The sequence below is a fragment of the Monodon monoceros genome, unplaced genomic scaffold (assembly GCF_005190385.1).
Source record: "Monodon monoceros isolate NGI ecotype Baffin Bay Population unplaced genomic scaffold, NGI_Narwhal_1 Super_Scaffold_5, whole genome shotgun sequence".
NCBI classification, from domain to species: domain Eukaryota; kingdom Metazoa; phylum Chordata; class Mammalia; order Artiodactyla; family Monodontidae; genus Monodon; species Monodon monoceros.
This window is the reverse complement of record NW_021703782.1, coordinates 7302054-7324955: the sequence shown is the minus strand read 5'-3', so window position 1 is coordinate 7324955 and position 22902 is coordinate 7302054. Positions and strand designations below refer to the sequence as shown.

The 22902-nt window shown below is 49.1% G+C and overlaps 2 protein-coding genes across 3 annotated transcripts in view; both read left to right on the top strand.

Moving 5' to 3' along the window:
* GATA4 (GATA binding protein 4) overlaps nt 1-11131 on the top strand; it is a 48108-nt gene extending 36977 nt beyond the window's left edge. For both annotated transcript variants that reach the window (XM_029203911.1, XM_029203912.1), the window contains exons 4-6: nt 6549-6636; nt 8203-8333; nt 9401-11131. In XM_029203911.1, the coding sequence (XP_029059744.1) occupies nt 6549-6636; nt 8203-8333; nt 9401-9583 (402 nt within the window). In that variant the 3' untranslated portion in view covers nt 9584-11131. The remainder of the gene's footprint in view (nt 1-6548; nt 6637-8202; nt 8334-9400) is intronic.
* Nucleotides 11132-19447: 8316 nt separating this feature from the next.
* Nucleotides 19448-22902, top strand: part of NEIL2 (nei like DNA glycosylase 2) — a 16340-nt gene continuing 12885 nt past the window's right edge. Inside the window, exons 1-2 of the mRNA XM_029203563.1 lie at nt 19448-19613; nt 21477-21616. Of these exons, the coding sequence (XP_029059396.1) occupies nt 21479-21616 (138 nt within the window). The 5' untranslated portion in view covers nt 19448-19613; nt 21477-21478. The remainder of the gene's footprint in view (nt 19614-21476; nt 21617-22902) is intronic.

The window sequence follows — 22902 nt, the reverse complement described above, 5'->3', positions numbered from 1 at the left end:
TGGAACATTTCATATTAGTGTATGGAAAAAGATACCCCAAGAAAGTAAAACCAATATACACATGCATGAGAAAAAGGATTAATATTTCCAGAATACAGAGAGCTTCTACAAGCCTCTTTTTTTTCTGGCCACACGGCTTGTGGGATCTTAGTTCCCCAACCAGGGATCGAACTCGGGCCCTTGGCAGTGAAAGTGCAGAGTCCTAACCACTGGACCGCCAGGGAATTACCAAAGCTCTTTATGTTCTAATTTGGAACAATCTCCATTACATAGTGCTTAAAAACGAAGTCCGTGCAGAACACTGTACATAGCATGGTTCCAGTTTTATAAAGAAGGAGGGAGAACATAATTTATATGTAGTTGCTTATATATACATTGAACACTTTTGGACGGTTGAATGCACATACATATGTATATAGATATGTACATGTGCACACATGTTTGAGAACTTTTTAAAATGTAAGAAACAGGCTGTTATTCCAGTTGCCTCATGGGCAGAGGATTGATAGTAGTAAGATGGGAGGGGTTGTTATTAACTTAATCTCATGCATCTTTTCATGTTTTCTTGTTATAATGAGCTTAAAAATGTCTAAAAATAGAGAAAGCCCATGCACAGCAACAAAGAGCCAACACAGCCAAAAAAAAAAAAGTCTAAAAATATAGTTAAGAATACTCATAAGAAAACATATTGACCCTTGAACAATGCAGGGGTTAGGGGTGCCAACCTTCTGCACTCAAAAATCCATTTCTAACCTATAGTCTGCCCTACATGTACGTGATTTCTCCTTACCCGTGGCTCCACATGTGCAGAGTCAACCAACCACGGATCATGTAGTGCTGTAGTATTTACTCTTGAAAAAAAATCCACGTTTAAGTGGACCCATGCAGTTCAAACTCATGTTGTTCAAGGGTCAACTTTTGTAAGAAGTGTATACAAGGATACTTGTTGAATCATTGTAATAATGAAAATGGAGGAAAAAAACCTTTGGGAGGAAAATGGTTAAAGAAACTATTGTTCTTCAATAGGGGAATGATAAAAGGAACTGATAGAGGAATATTATGTAGGTATTAAAAGGATTGTGTCTGTAAAAAATTAGAAATAGAATTACTATATGATACAGCAATCTATTTCTGGTATAGATCCAAAAAGAATTGAAAGCAGAATCTCGAACAAACATTTGTATGCTCATGTTCACAGCAGCATTATTCGCAATAGCCAAAAGGTGGAAGCAACCCATGTGTCCATTGATGGATGGATGGATAAGCAAAATGTGGTCTACACATACGATGGGATATTATTCAGCCTTCAAAAGGAAGGAAGTTCTGGGCTTCCCTGGTGGCGCAGTGTTTGAGAGTCCACCTGCCGATGCAGGGGACACGGGTTCGTGCCCCGGTCCGGGAAGATTCCACATGCCGCGGAGCGGCTGCGCCCGTGAGCCATGGCCGCTGAGCCTGCACGTCTGGAGCCTGTGCTCCACAACAAAAAGGAAGGAAGTTTTGGCACAGGCTACAACACGCATAGACCTTGAGGACGTGGTGCTAAATGAAAGAAGCCAGCCACAAAAAGACAAACACAGTGTGATTCCACTTATATGAGGTCCCAGAGGAGTCAAATTCCTAAAGACAGAAAGTAGAATAGTGGTTGCCAAGGGCTGAGGGGATGGGGAAATGAGAAGTGACCAGTTAATGAGCAGAGGTCAGTTCTGCAAAATGAAAAGTGTTCTGGAGATGGATGGTGGTGATGGTTCATAGCAATGCAAGTATACTTTTTTTTTTTTTTAAGGAGTCTCATGAAATGTTATTCAATTTCAAGGGTACAGACAAGAAGCAAATTTCACAAAGAAATAATGCAGCAATGTAGTTACTGGCTTGGATGGCTGTACTTGGGGTTGTTCAGAGTGCTAAGAGCTACCTGGATTATCAGCTATCCAGTTTTCTCCATTCTTCAGCTCTTTGCCACACGAGGATCCATTAGTCCTAACTAGAATGGAAATGAGGTGTACTTACCGAGATAAAATTTTATTCTTAGGATGCCAGAAAATGTAGAACATCTTTCTGAAGTAATAGAGGCTTCAGTCTGTAAGTGGGTCACTTATTTCACCAATAGGTTTACCTCTAAGTCAACTTGAAGCACAGCCTTCAGGATTTCAAGCTTAAAAGAGTAGTTTAAACTATTTTCATCCTAAAATATTTTAAAATGGTTACACTGACTGGAAATTCCCTGAAATGAAACAGCTCAGTTATATTTGATAACTCTGCAGCACCCCAAATTCATTAGACACATTTAATGCATAGTTCCCAGACCTGCAATAATACAACCATAACCATTCTAATCATATCATAGTTTAATAAGATATTGACTGGTCCCTCTAGATAAAGTCTACAAAGCAAAGGACTGAGCAGGTCTGTTGCCACATCTTCTCAACGGCTCTATAGTAGGCACAAGCAGCTGAGCTTTTACTTTAACTAAGGTTATTAAGAGTTACTAAATTGGGGCACTTCCCTGGTGGCACAGTGGTTAAGAATCTGCCTGCCAATGCAGGGGACATGGGTTCGAGCCCTGGTCCGGGAAGATCCCACATGCCGCGGAGCAATTAAGCCTGTGTGCCACAACTACTGAGTGTATGCTCTACAGCCCGCGTGCCACAACTACTGAAGCCCGTGTGCCTAGAGCCCGTGCTCCGCAACAAGAGAAGCCACTGCAATGAGAAGCCCGCACACCGCAACAGAGTAGCCCCCGCTCACCGCAACTAGAGAAAGCCCGTGCGCAGCAACAAAGACACAAAGCAGCCAAAAATAAATAAATAAATAAATTTATTAAAAAAAAAAAAAAGAGTTACTAAATTGACAGTGATTGAGTGAATTTGTAAAGTATCCTCACCATTTTTTCAATTCATTAAGAGGTGAAATGATAATCTTAGAATAAGGATAAAAGGATTATAGGTGCATTGGAAAATTAAAATGATTGGATTTGATATGGCTGCTAATAGCCCACAGTTAAATAGAAGGAAAAAAAGTGGGGAGGGAAAGCCTTTCTGATCCACACCAAATTTCATACAGTTACGCATATGATTGTGTTTAGGTACAAATCCACTGCAATTCAAGTTTTTAGACAGAGGCCAATTATAAATTCATTAGTTTGAAGTCAAAAGTACTTATCACATCTTTTAGATCCCACTTAAATAAAGTCTTCTTAAAAACTTATTGCTTTCTTTTTTGCGGTACGCGGGCCTCTCACTGTTGTGGCCTCTCCCGTTGTGGAGCACAGGCACCAGACGCGCAGGCTCAGCGGCCATGGCTCACAGGTCTAGCTGCTCCGCGGCATGTGGGATCTTCCCAGACCGGGGCACGAACCCGTGTCCCCTGCATCGGCAGGTGGACTCTCAGCCACTGTGCCACCAGGGAAGCCCAAAAACTTATTTCTTAATAGTCATATTTTAAACCACTAGGTTTCAGTAGGCTGGTGAATAGACATACTCTATATCAATACTAGAGGACGTACCTTACATGAAAAATCATAGCAAGGCAGTTTACCAGAATTCTCATAGAAATGCACATTAGCCTATTTTACATGGCACCTGTAAATAGCATCTGAGGAAATTTTTACAAAGATAATTCAGTAGTCTTGGTAATAATGTACACTAAAACTTTGGCATCTGTGTTACATTTTAAATCAACCAATAGTTCTATCCGTTCCTGCAAGCAGCCTACTTGAATATGACAGTCGACTCACCAGTAAAATTTCAGTGCCATTTATCAACGTGTTATGATGAAAAACTTTAATTAAAATAAATTCATTCACCTAGGATTTTAATTGATTTTTATAGATGAGAAGGAACCTGAATGATTCTATTTATGATACATTTATAAATCAAGTAAGAATCTGGCAAGACCTCCAAAGCCAGTGGGAAATGATCTGTCTGATGCCTATGGTGGGAAGGGTATAAAGCACAGCTGTTAAAAGATGGTGACTGGCAGAAAACAAAGTTCTTCTATTTTCTAGTGACGCTGGCAGAAAAAAATACTGCTTCAAGATTTGGACACACATAGAGATACATCTGCCAGTGCAAATGTCTATCACTAGGTCCCCTCTCCTTTTAAAAAAGATATATTAGAATACGCATTCTCAAATGGGGGTGGTGTCACCCCCAAGTAGGACCAAAAAGAACCCCTAGTCTTTTCATGTATAAAGCAGATATAATACATATACAGCATATCTATGATATTAAAATTCATTGGGGGAATTCCCTGGCGGTCCAGTGGTTAGGACTCCATGCTTTAACTGGCGAGGGCTCGGGTTCAATCCCTGGTTGGGGAACTAAGATCCCACAAGCTGTGTGGCACGGCCAAAAAAATTCATTGGGGCACTATTTAAAAAAAAAAAAGTTTAAAAGGCTTGGGGGGTGGGGTTGATGAAAAAAAGTTTTAAGGGGGCTTCCCTGATGACGCAGTAGTTGAGAGTCCGCCAGCCGATGCAGGGGACACGGGTTCGTGCCCCGGTCCGGGAAGATCCCACATGCCGCGGAGCGGCTAGGCCCGTGAGCCATGGCCGCTGAGCCTGCGCGTCCGGAGCCTGTGCTCCGCAACGGGAGAGGCCACAACAGTGAGAGGCCCGCGTACCACAAACAAACAAACAAAAGTTTTAAGAAACACTGAATTAGTGACTCAGTCACATGCATTTCTTCTCCCCACCATCACTATGCTATATCAAAATACCCTGTGGCATTTTTGGTATTTGGAATTTTCATAAGAACATAATGTCTCTAGGACAATACTCCCAGAATAATTAAGATTAAGAAATTTATCATCAGCTCTAAACACATTTAATTATGGCATCTAAGAGGAGACTTATCCTTAGAAACTGACACCAAGTTAGGAAAATCAATTAACATGTATCTGATCATAATTACGAGTACAATCTTAACGTCTATGTTAAGAATTACAGGTTTGAGGTTGGCACTGGCAGCCGAAATTCAAAATTGCCACTTAAAATTCAAAATGAAAATCTGCGAAGTCTTTTTAGAAAGCATTCCCTTTCTTTACACTATACTGTCACAGGTGACTTTATCCATTAATGCGAGTATACTTGACACTACTGAACTGCGCACTTGATAATGCTTAAGATGGTAAATTTTATGTGATGTGCATTTTATGACAATTTTTTAGAAAAAGTAGTGAGGTGGGTGGGGATAAACACGAGGACAGGATTCTTCTGAAGTCAGGATGGTCTTCAAGAGGTGGGCGCAGGGCGGGGGGGAGGGGGTGGCAGGGCAGGGAGGGGAGGATACTTTCCTCCACGAGTGGGAGTGCTGTCTCATCTGACTCTCAGTTGACTAGAAGGCAGTTCGAGTTCACGTATGCTACTGCACTTCTCTTTTTTTTTGGCCGCACCATACGCGGCTTGTGGGATCTTAGTTCCCTGACCAGGGATTGAACCCGGGCCCTCAGCAGTGAGAGTGCAGAGTTCTAACCACTGGACCGCCAGGGAATTCCCTGCACTTCTTTCTTAACAATTCCATGTTCATATCTCCGACGTGGTCATCACTTGTCCTTCTGTATTTGCAGGTGTGGCCTCTGTTAGTCCCATATGGGAGACTAGCACAGACCAGGGGCTAAACAATTTGGTTGGCCAGGCCTGAAAGAAGCCAGATGTGGGGCAGGCACACTATTTTAAACTAGTAGAAAGAAGACCCTGCAGGCCTGCCCCCGACACTTGTTTAGGCATCTTGAATGGCTCAGGAGTGTGATGCCCGACAGTCACTGCTTGTTTAGGAGAATTCAGACGCCCTAAAGTGCTGTCATAAAGGACTCAGGCACTGGCCACAGGGCAGTCTCTCCACCATTGTCCCCGCTGCTCCCGACACCCATGGAAACCACCACTTGCCCCAGCCAGGCTCAGCACGGTGCAGAGCTGCTCCGTGTAGAGTGACTTTACATCCCCACTCTCCAGGCCGCCTCAGGGCGTGCCCATGATCTTGGCATAGCTATTAATAGCACCCCCTTTTCACTCGCACAGTGTTCCAGTGTGGCTGATCAGTTAGCGGCTTTGGCACATACTGTTCTTGCTGCTTGAAATGTCTGCCCCTCATCTACTTGACAGTCTCCTACAACCCAGGCATCACCTCCTCAGGGAGGCCTGCCTTGATGTGCCCATGTGCCACTTTCCCTCCCCCAGCCCGGGACACAGTTCAGTGTTTCTTTTCTATTTTCCCTCATCACCTATGAATCTGGTTATCTTCTATCTGTCTGTCTTTCCCAACTGTGAACCTCTGTAGAGAAGGGACTTTAGGTCTTTGTTTCTCCAGAGTTTAGTATAATACCCAGCATGGAATAGACATGCTCAACACATTTTTTTTTTTTTGGTAGAATTGATTTCTTGCTCAGCAGGAGTTCCAGGCCTGATTCACTCAGTCTCAGCCCCAAGGTTTGTGGAGGAATTGCATAGATCTGTGTGTGTCTCTGTGTGTGTGTGTGTGTGTGTGTGTGTAAATAATGTCACGGATCAGGTACAAATGGAAAACCACATATATTGACTTGTGACCCCCTAGGTCCCCAGGCCTCTTGCGATGCGGAAAGAGGGGATTCAAACCAGAAAACGGAAGCCCAAGAACCTTAACAAATCGAAGACACCAGCAGGTGAGAAAAAGATCGATGTGTAATTACATGAATAACTCAGTAGCTCTCAGAGTGTGTGAGCATCGTGTATGCTCAGGTGGGCCAGCCCAGGCTACCAGGGTGTAATGATAGCATCGTCCATCCCCGGCCGTTCAGGACAGAATGCATAATCCAGTGCAAAAGTAACATCACCATGGAACATATTGGGAGCTTTTAAAGCAGGCTCAACTCATGTTGTGGCCTGGTTTTTGCCAGTTGCAAAGACTGCAGAGGTCCAGCTGGACCAGTTGAGGGCCTGGAGGAAAAAGGAACATGAGTCGGTCCCTCCATCTTTGGTGCTCCAGCCACTCAGGAACTCAAGTTCTTTCAATTTGCTTTGGGCTAAGTGGGGTGCAGGAAGACAGGGTCCTGTGAGTCATGTTCAGATTGATTTGTAACATTAATTTGTAAGCCAGTGTATAATTAACATCATGTAGTACTCTGTACCTTGCCAAGCTCCTTCACAAATATTATCTCATTGATCTTTGCAGACCCCCATGAGACCCCATTTATGATCTCCATTTTACTAATGAGCAAGCTGAGGCTCAGAGAGGGCAATGACATCACAAGGGTCACACAGCTGTGAATGGGTAGAGCTGGAATTTAAACCCAAGAGTTTTCACTTCAGGGCCCATATTCTGTTCAGTATATACTCTGCCTTCTCAATTTCTAGATTTCAGAATGAGGACTACTCGGGTCCCCTACCAAGAGCACTCCCTCCTCAGTACCACTGTCAAATTAAAGATTTCACTGGAAAATGTGGCAGTTGTGGAGAAATTAAGTCGGCTGATATGATGGAAAGTTTATCTTCTAATCTAAGGCCTGACAAAGTCAGATAAGTTTCCCTGTTCCACTGCTGAGAACATGACCAAAGTTCTCCTTTTCCAGATTCGACAGTGGCTCGCTCCTTCTGGCAGTCATGTCTTAGCAGAGCGTTCACTGGCTCACACCAGGTCCTCGGCCTTTCTCCCTGCTTCCACATTGTTTATACGAACAGCACCTTCCCCTGGGGAACTTCATCTCTTTACATGGTGGGGTCCCAGCGGGAGCAGGCAGTGGTTCAGGTGTACAATCCCCTATCCGAAATTCCAAATCCAGGGAGCTAGATTTGGCAGTAAAATGTAATCTGAACTGACACAGGCTAGTTACAGTCTTCAGTTATCCCATGTGCGAATATTCCCATGTTTTGCTGTAGGACTATTAATGTATTTAATTACGGGGTGTTGTCCCAGACCCCGCTGCAGGTATTCTGTTAATACTCAGTCTTTGTCCTTTTTAAAATCCAAAAGTTTGAATCCTGAGACACACGTAGCCCCAAGTGTTTGGGATAAGCGGTGGTGAGCCTGTCATCTGAAAAAGTTCCCTTGAAATTCTGCTACTTCTGCATCATTGTGAGAACCGTTGCCCTGCACTGATGGAAGGACCCTGCTTCTCTCCCCAGCAAATGTAGACAAGCCGTTAGTGCGGATCTGCCCTGGCTGTCTCCAAGGGCCGCCATCCGTTTGTCCCTGCCCCTGGGCTGGGTGTCCTGACTCTGCCTTGTTCCAGGTCCCTCGGGCAGTGAGAGCCTCCCTCCCACCACCAGCGCTTCCACCAGCAGCAGCGCAGAAGAGATGCGTCCCATCAAGACAGAGCCTGGGCTCTCGTCCCACTATGGGCACGGCAGCTCCCTGTCGCAGGTACTGCTCGTTGCGGGGTAGACTCCAGGCGGCCAGGCCCCCACCCGAGGCGAGGGGCTGTCTGCACGAGGATATGTCTCAGCACATCTGATCAAGCTACAGCGATTTGGACACACGACCGTCATGCACGCGTTTAGCAGTTCCTCTGTGCCAGGACCCGTGTGCTGGCACACAACATTGCTACAACCGGAATCAGAGTGCGGCCGCTGTGTGGGAGGCGGAGCGGGGCTTTCTAGGCCAGTCTGTCTCCTAAGTAAGGGTGGCTTGACCTTGGCCTTGAGGGTGGGTAGATCTTAACAGGAGGAAGGGGAGGAGGAGGCCCCTCCTGGCGTGGGCAAAGGTGTAGAAGCTGCAGAGGGCGGGGGGGGCGGGCTGGGGTTGGTGAGGAGGTCATAGGCAGGATGCCATTGTCACGAGGGTTGGCTGCGGGTCCAGCTTCACATGTGTGTCCAGAAGACGGGCCAGCAGGACCCTCGTTTCCCTCTGTCAGATACAATGGCAATCCTGTTCCTCTAGCCCCTTCCCTGTGTGGTTCCCCCATCCGGGATCAGGATGCCCCCAAGCTTGGTCACGGTCTCCCATTAACTCTGATCTCTTCTCCGCCTGTACTTGAGGCGGGCGAGTCCTAAGGAGCCTTCTGCCGTCAGGGTGAAGAGAAGCTGGTGCCCTGGGGCCAGGAGACCCAGGAGCCCCTTCTGGGCAGGGGCGAGGATGGCTTCCTTCTGAAAATGGAGATTGATGGTGAAAAGACTGTAGAAAATGCCTCGTGTGACCGTCAGAGGCTTCTGAGAAACCAGAATAGTCACAAAGCTACTGGGTCAGTGCTCAGAAGCAGCTGACGAGTCACGCAGACCCCCTGCATCCCATAGCACACAGGGGTCAGGGGAACAGAGTGCTGCCTGCTGCCTCTCCTGCCCTTGTCCTTTGGCCCTGTCCTCTCGTCCCCTTCCTGGGGTGGGAGCCAGCCTGGGCACAGCTGTGGAATGGGGCTCCCCTCTCCAGCCCAGACCCCCTCCTGAGCCCCAGGAGGGATCCCATTGACCGCATCTTATACTTCTCGCTTTCAGACGTTCTCGGTCAGCGCGATGTCCGGCCACGGGTCCTCCATCCACCCAGTCCTCTCGGCCCTGAAGCTCTCTCCGCAAGGTTATGCGTCTTCTGTCAACCAGTCACCGCAGGCCAGCTCCAAGCAGGACCCTTGGAACAGCCTGGCCTTGGCTGACAGTCACGGGGACATAATCACTGCATAATGTCACCTCCTTCCCTCCTTGGATTCCTGCATGGACTTGGGACTCGGAGGACAGCAGAGATGAGGCTCTGGGCTCCCGGGGGCCGGCCTGCTCTGTCTGGGAATGACTCCAGACAACAACTGGGAAGAAACTTGAAGTCAATGATTTGGTTAGGGGAGCGGGCGCTGGATTTTATTGGATAGCTTTGCAAGGTGGGGGACTGGAGAGAGCGCAGACTCTGATCTGGAAGAGACCCCCCCCCCCTTCGCTAGATCACACTTAAGCCCCTTCCACGGAGTTGCAGACTCTTTCTCATTTTCTGCCTCACCACCCCTGACAAGAGACGAGATGTCCTTCTCCCTTGTCTTTCCACCGCTGTGGCCCGGAATGGTGGTTTTTCCACGGTGTTCCCGGCACGGGGGATCCGAGGGCAGGGTGCCGGGGCCCCTGCTCCAGCCTGAATCAGGGTATCTGATGGACATGTGTTTGGACGCCTTGGCCCCTCGGCGGGTCCTGCCCTCGCCCAACACTCCCCTTCCGGCTCGGCACACCTGCATCCCTCATACTGAATCTTGACTCCAGAAACACGGGGTAGGGCCAGTGTTACCGGATGCTCCGTGGGGAGATGGAGGAGGGGCCGCTTCTCCCACCGCAGAGTGGCTTCGGCAAACTCGCAATCTGGCAACTTTGCCTCCCACGCAAGTTCCTTCCGCGGCTAAAATCGCTCCTTCTCTTCATCCCCGAGGCCTCTGAAAATAAGCGCCCCTCCACTGCTCTCGGTGATTCAGCTCTGCCCGCAGCTTGAACACGTCCCCAAATCCTTCTTCCACCCCATCACGCTCAGGGGGGTCCTGAGTAAGAACAAAAACGGTTCTGGTGCTGAAGCAAGTTTGACTAGCATTCATGCAAGACTTGAGACCTTTCTGGAGAGGATATCTAGTGGACACCATCGCCGGGCCTGGGGCCGCGCTGCGCGGGGTGGGGGTGTCAGCCTGGAATTTGCGCATGCGCCGTAGTTCCGCGGAGACGCGTCTGTTGCCGGGACTGCCGACCGAGGGCATCCGAGGGGCGCAGCTCCTGCACCCACGTCCTTTCTCCAGCAGCAGTCTTTTGTCCAGGAGGCCAAATGCTAGGGGCTTCTCAACATAATTTCAAACCAACACTACACAACTCATGGAAGAAAGACGACGAGTGATGAGAAGACACCGGGCGGGCGGCCGAGGGGGGGGGGTGCCCTCCCACTCTCGCGGGCTGGGAATCGGCCTCCTCTCCACGTTGCTGTCTCTGCCCGTGGCCCTGGGCTCACGAAGACGCTTCGTTCCGTGTCCTGGCTGCCAACAGAATGTAGCTGACTGGCCTTCCTCTGTGCTACTCCAAACACCCAGCCCCCAGCCCAAATCCTCCTGGCGGTAGCAGAGAGTATCTTTAAACCCAGGTTCTGTTTTAATCATTTACATCGCTTTCTTCTGAGAAAGCCGCCTTCATGTACCTTCCTTAATCCACAAACCTGCTAACGTTGTCTTAAGGTGAAATGGCTGTAAAATCAGTATTTAACTAATAAATTTATCTGTATTCCTCTTTCCCTTCTCCTCCTCTCTCTGAGGTCTTTCCTGGGAGGTTCGCTGCTGCCCTTTGCAAGGCAGCCCTGAGCCACTGAGGCCCCTTTGCTGATCCGCTCGCAGGCTGCGTCTGAATCGTTTCTCCCTTCATTCCTTTCGGCAGTTGGCCGAGGCTTCCTCTGTGTATGTCGGGGGCTAGTGACAAGGACTAGCTTGTGACCTTGACAGGTAACCTCTAGGCTTGGTTTCCTAGGAGAGGGTTGGACCAGCCCTTAACTAAATTTCCTGTGGCCCGGAAGTTGCCTCCCAACGAAGGGGGCATTTTTAGACCTCCCCTCGGGTACACCAGTGGCTGGAGCATGAGGCAGAGCTGCAGGGCAGTGGTCTCTCCAGCCCTCCTGGTTTGAGACGTGCACTAGACGTGCTCTGCCATCTCCTGCTTTCTGGTTTGATCCAAACAGACCCCTGGAGGAGGTCAGTGGTGCTCCACGCCAGTGGCACAGAAGGTGAAAATTTCTCCTTTGTCCATTTTGTCTTCACTTTCTTAGTCTACAGAATTGCTTAATTGCTTCATCTTAAAAGTGAGGTGGGGTTGAGGGGAGCGGTCCTAAGGCCTGTGGAATGGAACCCAGACAGGCAAATCCAACCCCACTGAGAATTGTTGGCAGTAGCTTCCTGCCTCTCAGCTAGCTTATGCCAAACCCAGTGGGCAACTGGCGGCCTTTGACCTTTCACAACACCCTTGTTATTTTTGAGCAGGTAAGGGAAAAAAAACTAACAACCATTCTTCTATGTAAAATCGGAAAAGCTTTTTAATTGGCTAAGAAATAGCCAAAGCTACTAAACACAGCTACCATCCAAAGGGATGAGTAACCGATAATTCTAGCAAAGAATAACAAAAGAGATTCAAAACCAAAAATAAAACCTACCAGGATTTATGTTGGCCTTGGGGAGGACATGTTTTCTGATGATGAAGTCTTTGCTGAGAACATTTTTGCCACTTCCCTTTAGGAATGGTTTTCAGAAGGATACACACACACACACACACACACTATACCAGAAGATTGACCTCATTCCTTATATAGTCATAACTTATGCTTCACTCCAGATGGTAAAATCCAGCTTGACTCAGCCTCCTTGCTCACCAGGCTTGGTTGCTTTCCCAAATCGATGCATCCTCAGAGTAAGTCAAGTTGCTACCAATCAGGATACTCAAAAGGATGCAATTCCCAGATGGTCGGGAAGCGGCTGGAGGTGGGGTGGGGGGTAGGGCGCCAGCAACGAGAAATGTCTGGCCTAACACGGCGAGTGCAGCAGCCAGTGGCATGTGTTCGGGCTCAGACATCCCTCACATTCCCTTTCGGGCTCACCTCTCACTGTGACAAAAATTCTGAGGCACAGGCCAAATCATTTTAACAGTCAAGAGCATTAATCCTTAATTTTTGGATGCCTTTAGGGGTGAGTAGTAGCAGATTTAGCCATGATTATGTTTGGCTTGGGTTGACAGTAGTGAAAATAAGTTTATATTCACTGAACATGCATCAGATGGAGCGGGACTGGAGTTTATTTGATGTGCCCCCCTTTCCGAGCCCGCAGAACTTACTGACTTGGATACTAGCGCATGAGAAACAGCCACTTGGAAAGCTGCTTTTGGAGTGGAGGTGACTGGTTTTCAGTTTTTTAAATCATTTTCTGACATTGGAAACTACTCTTCAGATTGCGTCCTTGCCTTGCTTGAAGCTGGAACACAAACACGCCACCATCCTTACCAACACAGATATGTACCTTCCCAGAACCAAGGACCAGCCTCAAAGCTTCCAGGTTTAGCCTGGGAAGTGGAATCCATGCTCCTGAGGGCTCCCTGCCCTGGACACTGTTGCCTTCCGTTCAGTTCCTTAGCCTCCTGGGACCACTGCTGCTCTACTTCACCCTGGCTCCTGTGCAATTTTTACCTCCCCTCCAACAGCTGCAGCTGTAACGTTTGTAAAAAGATTTCCATAACAAGGAGAACTAAATAATCCGAGCAAGAATGGCATTAAAACAGACCTAGTTTCTCAAAGTCCAGTTTTCTTTGGGTCTGTGCATGACTAGATCACTGGTTGAAGCCTGGGGGATTGTGGGTTTGGTTTTACAGAAAGAGGCGATCATACACAGCCGTGCTCTGGGCTAACAGGAACAGTGGAACCAGGAAAAGCCTGCAAGGTACCCGGTGGTGCTCTTGAGCCCCAGCTTAGCAGCGGTGGCAGGCCCTGTGCGAGGGGGTTTTCAGACAGACCCAAAGAGGGAGCTTCTCTTGAGTGAAGGGTGATAACATGAGATCCCCACACCCCGTCACGCACACACTCCATCCCCTCCCTGCTCTGCGGTGACTGCCTTCTGTCCTACAGCTGTGGTGGCCTCGCTTCACCTGAGAAATAAACGTGACTGCATAGGTTTTTAACCAGATGTACTTGAAGTTCAAATCACTGGGCAGTCTGGAAGTTCCAAATCAGTGAATCTCTGATTGCAGGACTTAATTCAGATGAAGTTCACTACTAGTAAATGATACTAGTGAACACTACCAATAGACCCCTGTTACAACCAAGATATTGTAGTTTCTTGTGCCACTGCTTCTTTAAGATAGATTTACTCAGATGAATTGGGTTGTAATTAGACATGTGAAACATTTAGCTCTATCATTCCTCCTCTGTCCTTTTCCTTTAGAACTCATGAAAATAAAAAATTGAAAAGATCCGTTATTTCTAGGGTTCTTGATTCTCTTAAGACTTCGGGGCTGGGCTGGGAAACAAAAGAGGTAAGACTGAAATAACAGAGTCCTAAACAGACTTTTGACCAGGACTCTGCTGAACAAAGCAATGAGTGATACCAGCTAATGTACTTTACAGTGTAAAGCCATTGCTTTGTACTTAGTCAGAGAATCCCCCAGACTTCTCTGTAGTGGTATGGGCTGGACACACTTTCAGGAAGTCTTCCTGTCCCCCCACCCCTTAACATCCTTGCAGATTTCCTTAATGTGGCCTCCAGCCTTACCACAGCCAAAGTTCCCCCTTTACCCCACCCCTACGTTTTGAAATTATTTTGTCTACATAATTATTTGGGCTTTTCTCACTTTTTATAGATCAAAACCCAAACTGCATACAAATTACACTTCAGTTTTTAAAAGAACAGAAAGCATAACTGCTCATCTTTACTGACAAGTGCTACCGATAGTCCGTAACACTAAGCTGATTGAATTCCCGTCTTTGGCAGAGATGCTCGATTTAGGTTGCTCTGCACTCTTGGTATGGCTATCGGATAGATGGTTACCTTGGGGCTTTTTTGACTATTTGAAAATGGCTCACAGGGTCCTATTGGGTGAATCTCTGGGTCCCGCGGGCTCTCGGAGGGGACCACTACCATACAATCACTTCCTGGAACAGATTCTGTACCCATTTCCACCCGTGCTTCTGCTTCCTTGAAAAGTAAGGGAGGGACTTCCCTGGCGGTCCAGTGGTTAGGACTCCACACTTTCACTGCCAAGGATGCGGGTTCAATCCCTGGTCGGGGAGCTAAGATCCCACAAGCTGTGTGGCACAGCCAAAAAAAGAAAAAGAAAGAAAAGAAAAGTAAGGGAGGAGCCCACCAGAAAGAGCTAGACACGGGATTCTGAGGTTTCAGAATTCTAGCCCAGGTTTGGCCAGTGTCTAGCTGTGTGACTCTGGGCATTTCACCAAACTGCTCTTCACCTCAGCAGCTTCATCTGCAAATGTTTTGGAGGAGGGAATCTTTAAGTTCTCTTTAAGCTCTAAGCAGTTGTGAGAGCAGAAATAATCCGAAATTATCCTTGCCATATCTGGTATCACGCAGGGAGCACAAGTCCCATGCTGGTTGGTGTCATGCTGTGAGGATGGTCAGGAAAAGACATGAAGAAATTCATCCCTGGGGTCACACTGATTTTGATACAGCATCCAGGACTTTGGACCAGCAGCTCTGAAACCACAAGTTGAGCAAAGTGGCTCATCTCTCTGAGTCTTACATACTCTTGTTGGTACAGATGAAATCTCAGGGCCCCAAGATTTGAAAATACTCCCTCTGGAGACTCCGGATAGATGTTCTCCAAGGGGGAAATAGTACCTTTATTGTGACCCAAGTAATGAGGTTTAAAAATGTTTCAGAAGCTTTTCATCCAAATGAGCATTGCCTCTCAAAGTAGCTGCCTTGGAAACTACTTATTCCACTGTTTCAGCCACGGTGAAAACATAGGTTGGAACTCCCTTTAGAGGCTCTCCAGACCTGCTCAGATCAGCCTAAAAGAACCAAGCTTATTGCTTCTCAGCCACAAACAGAATTTGGGGGTCCCAAATAGAATTATATCACTTGACCAATTTTTGTCACCTGTCCTTATCCTAAACGCCCCCTTCAAAGAATAGAAATTTGCCATCATGAAGAGCTATTGAAGAAAGGACTGTAGGCTCTGAAAGCTGATTTCAGTGGAGGAAGCAGATCGATGGGAAACATTTTCAGGTCTTTTACCACTGTCACACTGATGGGGACAGCATGCCATGCTGTAGTTGTGGTGTGTTTTCTTACGTCCATCAAATGACCTTGGTGTCTTCCCTCACTACCCAGCCGCGTTGATGAGGTTTGAGAGACGCTGCAGGTTATGGGACCGGAACAGGGTCCTGCTTGGAGAATGCTTGAAGAAAGTCATTTCTGCAATTTGGGGCAGTGTTTTTTTGTTTTTTTGTTTTAATTTTTGGAGTCCCAGACCTCTCTGAAAATGTAACAAAATCCATGACCACTTTCCTAGAAAGGTACACATATATGAGTGGTACACATACACCATTCACAATTTCAGGGGTTCTATGAACTCTGGAAACTTCTCCATATTCCCCAGGTTAAGAACGCCTACACTCAGGCTCCAGTTTAGTCCAGGGCTGCAAGGCTGTGTTGGACAAACTGACCAGGTCAGCTCCATCTGACCAGGGTGTCCTGGTACTTGGGACCCAGAGCAAACCTTGCTATTTAGCTATGAAGTAAAGCAGTGGGACAGTCCCAGGGCAGTTGTCAAGGCCCTAGGCCCCCCTGGAGGTCCTGCAGCCTAAAATCTAGCAGTTTGCACAGGGACAGGGCTGAGGAATTCCTGGTAGCCCCTTCCTTACAGGAGGGTTTGGGCCTGGAGTCTGTGGGAGTACAGGAGGGGTTACAGGACACGAGCTTCTAAGGACTGGGGGTAGTATTGCTGAGGTTTCCTTCCTCAGCTGACCAGGGCAAGTCGAATTGAAGGGAAATAACCCCACTAGGAAAAAGGATGCCTGGATTGGGAGGCCATGCCTGACTCATTTACAGATCATGAGGGGTCTCAGAGATCATCGGGTCCAAACCCTCTTGTCCCACCATCGTCGAGGGAACTTGCCCAAGGCCACAGAGCTGGCATGAGGAAGAGGTGCACTTACTGAGCACCTACCCTCACTAAGGAGGCCGAGACTGGCATAAAGATACCTCCCTTGCAGTTAATGTGCTCACCATTTGGGGGCGCCGGCGTTCTCTTCCTTGTGGCCTCCAGAATGCAACAGCCTGATTTTCAAACATTCAATCTGAGACCACCCTGGAAATCGTGCTAAAAAAAGTACCTGCCACTTACCGAGCACTCCTGCAAATCAGCTGCGCTAGTAAGTAGCTTTATACATCCATTAAAACTTTCCTATATCCTCACAACCACGTGTTGCACACGAGGGAGATACAGCCCATGGATTTTAAGTAGCTCCCTTAGGCCACAGAACTAGTACATGCAGAACCAGGATTCAAACCTGACTGCAGAATTTGAGCTTTTACACCGGCCCCCTGCCTCTCCCAAAGAGTGGAAACCTAAAAGCTGAAAAGCCCACACAACCTGGGGTCCCACTCCAAGCTGAAGTCTTTCAACGTCTTTCTGGAAGTTGGGGAGAATCCTTGGTTCCGAATTCTCCAATTTAGACATGATGAAAGAAGACCCTAGAACCACTGGAAAATAGGGCTCACCGTCCACAGTCACACGTCCAAAAAAGAGGGGCAACTGGAATGGACCCGGGAGCCTCATTCTCAGCCCTCCAGGCTCCCCAGGTGTTCCTAGAGACACACGAAACCTCCTCCATGTGGTTCAGGACCCCAAGCTCATTCATTGGCAGTCTGATTGCTCACCACATCCTACTGCTTTTCTCCATCACATCCTTTCTTGCTTTAATCGATTTTCATGGGCATTGTAACTTTAACCCTGTTTAAGATGTCCCTGGCACAAAGGGAGAGGGAGAAATTGGCTCCATGGCCCTTAGAAAACTGGGTGCTGGCCCCCGTAGTGCTGAGGCCCAGGCTCCTGTGGGCTTTGAGGTTGCCCCCCGTGCCCGTCCAGGACGCAACTAATAATAACTAAGAACATATTGATCTATTGCTATATGTCAGGCTAAGTGCTAAGAGATTTAGGTGAATCATCTCAGTAAATCCCACCATAACCCAGTGAGGTAGGCATTTCACTGCATTTTACAGACGAAGAAACTAAGGTACGGAAAGGTTAAATTACTCGCCCAGCTCTGCCCACTGAGCGGTGGGATTTGGACTCAGGTAGTCTGAGGCAGCAACAGTGTTCTTCACTGCTATCCTGTAGAGTTGCGCTTCTGGAGGCTTGCCCTTCTCCAGGCAGATTCCCCAGCTCTATTGTCTTAGAATGGTGATGGCATACATTTGCACCGCACTTTACAGTTTATGAGTTTCGTATCTAAGACCTCATTTAGCCATTTGTTCAAAGAATATTTACTAAGTGCCCACCAACTGCCAACCACTGTGCTTCTAAGTCCTCGCTGCTCCACCTTGTGTCCCTGGACCTCCAGCAGCAGCATCCGTGACCTTGTGGGAAAAAGGCAAAATCTTGGGCCCTGCTACAAACCTTGCTTTGTGATATTTCCATAATAACACCATGAAATAGCTATCCCACTTCATGCTGAATAGATTCAGAGGTACTGTGACTTGCTTGTCTCCCCATAACTACTATTGAGGCAATATATGTAAGGAGCTTAGAACAGTGCATGTGCTCAGCAAACAACAGCTATGCTGTAAATGACAGAGGTAAGCTGTGAACCACGTGGTTGCTCAACTCTATAACCCTTCAGCCTCAGAAGAGCCCTCTTAGGCACCAGGCATTCAGTCCAAGAGGTGAGGCAAGGACTGTGTCTCTGGCTTCCTTCCCAGCTCAGCCAGAGTCTACAGAATGGGGAGTTAGGGGCTCCAGAAGCTACTGTTAGGGTGTGCTTGATCCTATAGCAGGTGGCATCCTGTGGTGGGTATGTTGTTCCCAGAAGACGCCAGGTACAGAAAGAGGGAGACCAGAAGGCCCAGGGGGGATGGAAACACCATCCCCTCAAACCTCATCCCCCCTCCAGGGCTCCTCTGTGCTGAGCACCCTCAGTAGCCCAGACCTTCCAGCCTTCCTCTCTTCACTTCCTGCCCTAGCCGGTTCAGTAGAAGGGCCACCCGTACTGCTCCGGCTGGATCAGCAGGACACAACCTGGGGAGGGGCTGGGCCTGTCTCCCTGTTCTGGCCAAGACCTCCCCATGGCCCTCTCAGCTATGGTCCCTGGTGCCTGCCATCCGGATCAGTTTCCCCAAACTTCCCTGCTGACTTCTTGGAAAGTGCTAGCTCCCCATCCTCTTTGGAGAATTAACAACAATGGAACATTCTTATTTTAAAATAGTCTACTATTTTATCTTTTTTATTGTCTGGAAAAATTTAATATTACCTTTAAAGCAAAATTTGCTTATGGTAAAAATTCAAATAATAATATTCAAATCATATAAAGTAAAAAAAAAAAAATCCCACCCTTTAAAAACTTCATGAGATTTCTTGACAACCTGTTTCCTTTTCACAATTACCTCGCTGGGCTCGGAGGCCCAGCAAAACCAAAGGCTTGCCTTTGCCTGACCACCTAAAGTTCTCCTATTCAGCAACTTAATTTTCTCTATCTTCGTAAGACAATAAACGTTCCAAACGCGGTTTGCTTCTTCCCCCGCGTCTGCTCAGACTCACTCTCTCTCCACCCTTTAGCCGCGACACTCGGCATTGGCCCAGCGTCCAGCGACCTCCTTAGGGGAGGAGCTCCGCACCCTCACCAGCTCTCCCAAGGGCGAGACCCCACTCCCGCCTCCCAGGACAGAGCCCCGCACCTGTTTGGACAACGAAATCCCGAACCCCACCCACGCAGGGCGAGCCCCGCCTCCTAAGCTCACCGAGGGGCGGAGCCCCGAGCTACCCCACCCCCTCGTGGGGGGAGCCTCGCTCTACGCACTCCCCACCTCCAGTCAGACGTCTGCTTCCCTAACGCTTCCCCCTCACGCTTCCCCCGCCCGCCTACGACAGCGTCCAGCGCGCACCCCGGGAGGAACCCGCGCGCGCACACCGGGCGCGGGGTGTTCCACGGCCCGCGCGGAGGCGGTCTGCGGGCCTCGCAGGCGCTGGGGTTCCGGGGTCTGCGGGCGGGGAGCCGGTAAGTCCCGCCGCGAGTCCCGCTGCGGCGTCGCGGGCCGTGCGCGGGTGGGGAGGGGGCGGAGCGGCGCGTCCTCGGCTGTAGCGGGTCCACCTCCCCCGTCGGAAATACAGGGCTTTCCCCAGCTTTACCCTCGTCACCTTGTTACCGGCGTGAAACCTCGGTTAGCGAACCTTTTGGAAGCGTCCCTCATGGAAACCCGCAGCCCGGGTTGAATTTTTCTTTCTTTTTTGGCTGTTTACCACTTTTTAACATTTCCCCCCCCCCCCCTCGCACGCCCGACCGAGGCTACTGCAGTGACCGTCAGTCCCGTCTCTGCGCCCGCTTCTCCCCCGCATCACCCCGAGAAGGCGCTGGGCAAAGCAGGCATTTTAGACTCTCCCGGGGGCGGGGGCGGAGGTGACGCCCTCTCCTCTGTCAGTGTGGTCCACTAGCCGGCCCCTTACCAGCCTCGCGCGGTTAACGAGGGTGCGCGGGGTGTCCCCTCGGGACCTGTGTCCCTTCGGCTTCTTATCTTTTAAGGCTGTGGTAGAGGCAGCTCGCTGCCCAGCTTTCCATCTCCATAAATAAACCCGAGAAAGAAACATGCCCATGTGTCGAAAGATTTTAAGCATCAGAGGCATTTCAGAGGGGAGCTTTTCCAGAAGCTTCCACGGTTGGAGAGACCAGGGCACAGAGCTGCTTGAGGTTCAGGTCGGCTGCACTGTGGCCGGTCTTCCTGCAGCCCCGCAGTTTTGTCAGGAGAGCCTCTCGAGTGACTTGAAGGTCTGATTAGGGGCAATTGTACTACATTTTAGTGAGCCTAAAGCACCATCAAATTAAAAATACATATTATGGAACGTGCTGCTAATTAAACTCTGAGAAAGCATGGACTGTAAGAGGCACCGCCATTTCAGAGATTTTTAAATATTACTTAAAATTACTGAAATGCAGTAGCTACCACTGTGCCAGGAAACTGCTTAGTTCTTTGGGTTTTCATCATAACTTGCAGTCTTGTGCAGGTGAGGAAACAGGTGGATAAGTAGGGTAAGGGTGGGGGGAATGCCTTCTGTGTCTTAGAAGCTGGGGTGCCGAGCGCTTAGGCCCAAACATATGAATGCCTCCCGCACAAGCTCGCAGTGAACTTGGATGATTTGGGCAGGAAGAGGTGGGGGTCACAGGTCACCCTACATCACGGTTAAAATGGAGCCCCAGCTGTTTCTCAGTTACCAGGGATAATCTTCTCTAGGTAAGCCGGATGTGGCGTCTCCCTGATCTGACCTGACATGACCCTGTGTCTGCACCTGTCATGATTCTGAGCTCTGCATTGTTGTCACATACGCAGTGCTGCTACTAGCAGGGTGGTCCTGGCAGGGCTGGATCTGCATCTGTGTCTGTGTCCCTTACAGCCTTCTCTACCTCGACCATCTCTCCACTGAAAGAGGGGAGATAAAGCAGCAGCAGTGGGCTGGAATGATTGGTTTGGGGAGGCAGAAGGAGGACAGAGAAAGCCTGGAGATGTGTTAGGACCACAGTCCAGGAAACAAGTAACAAGGGTGGGCTCCCGTCCAGGCTGCCACAGGATCAAAGTGGAGGGCGCTTGTGGTGTGATGCCTGGCACACAGTTGGTGCTGCCTGAAGAAAGGCGAGAGGGGCTGGGATGGGGCAACGGTCCTCAGGAAGCTGGCTCACAGCCTGCCGCACCGGGGCTTTCTCTTTGATCCGACCCCCGCTTCCCAGCACATTCCCTTTTTGGCCGTATATGCTCTTAAAGTTGATGGCAAAAAAACCCCCAAAAAACGGCTGTGTGGAGCTTGGCACCCATCAGAAATGCTAGAGAAACCAGCTAAGTCAGTGGCCTCTTTTCCACATTTCTGCCTGCAGGGATGCCGGAGGGGCCGTCTGTGAGGAAGTTTCACCGTCTGGTCTCCCCCTTCGTGGGGCAGCAGGTGGTCAAGACAGGGGGCAGCAGTAAGAAGCTGAACCCTGCGGGCTTCCAGTCCCTGTGGCTGCAGGACACCCAGGTGAGTTCGTCATCTTCTGACGGGCTCGTTCCACAGCTCACCCCAGCGGGCCGACTCCATCAGCACACCCTGTACCGCCCCTAAATTTATCTCAAGACTTTTCATGCTGTCACTTCCTGGAGCCTGAGGCGACCATGCTGGGACCCCACGCAGCTCCCCTTCTGACATTTCTCAGCCTCGGGTGAGCAGCACAGTGGCCTGTGGAACTATAAAAAATACATGTGCACGAGCTGGGTATTCACATTCAGCGTCTGGAGTGGTGGTGATGACTCCGACAGACTTATGTGCACCTTGTTTGGAAACCGTGTTTAATTCTATGGGGCCAGCAAGGAGGTGAGGAAAGAGCATAGCCTTCTGATCTGGGTTTCAGCCTGACTCATCTTTGCTCTGAGCATGAGTCAGAATTCCCTAAGGCAGCAGTCCCCAACCTTTTTGCCACCAGGAACCAGTTTCGTGGAAGACAGTTTTTCCACGGATGGCGGGGGCGGTGGGGTGGGGGGGATGCTTCAGGCGGTAATGTGAGCGGTGGGGAGCTGCAGATGAAGCTTTGCTTGCTCTTCTGCCTGCCACTCCCCTTCTGCTGTGCGGCCCGGTTCCTAACAGGCTGCGGCCCGGCCGGTACCAGGGGTAGGGGACCCCTGCCCTAAGGGGCTCGCAGAGCTCTTTGTGGTCTGACTCATGCCTCCCTCTCTGGCCTGCAGTTCACCCTGCCCCAGATCTCTCTCCAATCATTTTGAACTATCTAGAGCTCCTCTCACAGTCCTTCAAGGTGACGTGCTGCTCCCCTGTGCGGGCAGGTCTTCCTTTTTCTCCCAGCTCCACCCCCATTCCTGTCCCTTCATGTTACCATGGTAATTCCTGGTCTCCTTCTGGATTCAGCCTTGCCATCACATCCTCTGAGAAGCCTGCCCTGCCTGCTCTGAGTTGGAGAAGAGACTCTGCTGTGCTTCCCGGGCACCCTGTACCTCTTGTTGGATGCTCACTGCCGAATTTGTCTTGCCTGTTGAGTGGAGGAGACAAGTAAACAGGGCGCAATATTGTATTCCTGGCACCTAACTGAGTGCCCGGCACTTAGGAGGCATTTGGTAATTGGCGGTAGAAAAACCAAGGATTTCTGCTGCTTCTTAGCTGTGTGTTTCTAAGCAAGTTACATAACCTCTTAGCTCTAGTGTCTGCTAGAGTTGTAAAATGGGGATAAACACCTACCAGTTAAAATTGTTGAATTAAGCCGACTTTATGCCTGGCACATAATAGGTGCTCAGTAAATACTAGTTCTCTGTCTTCCA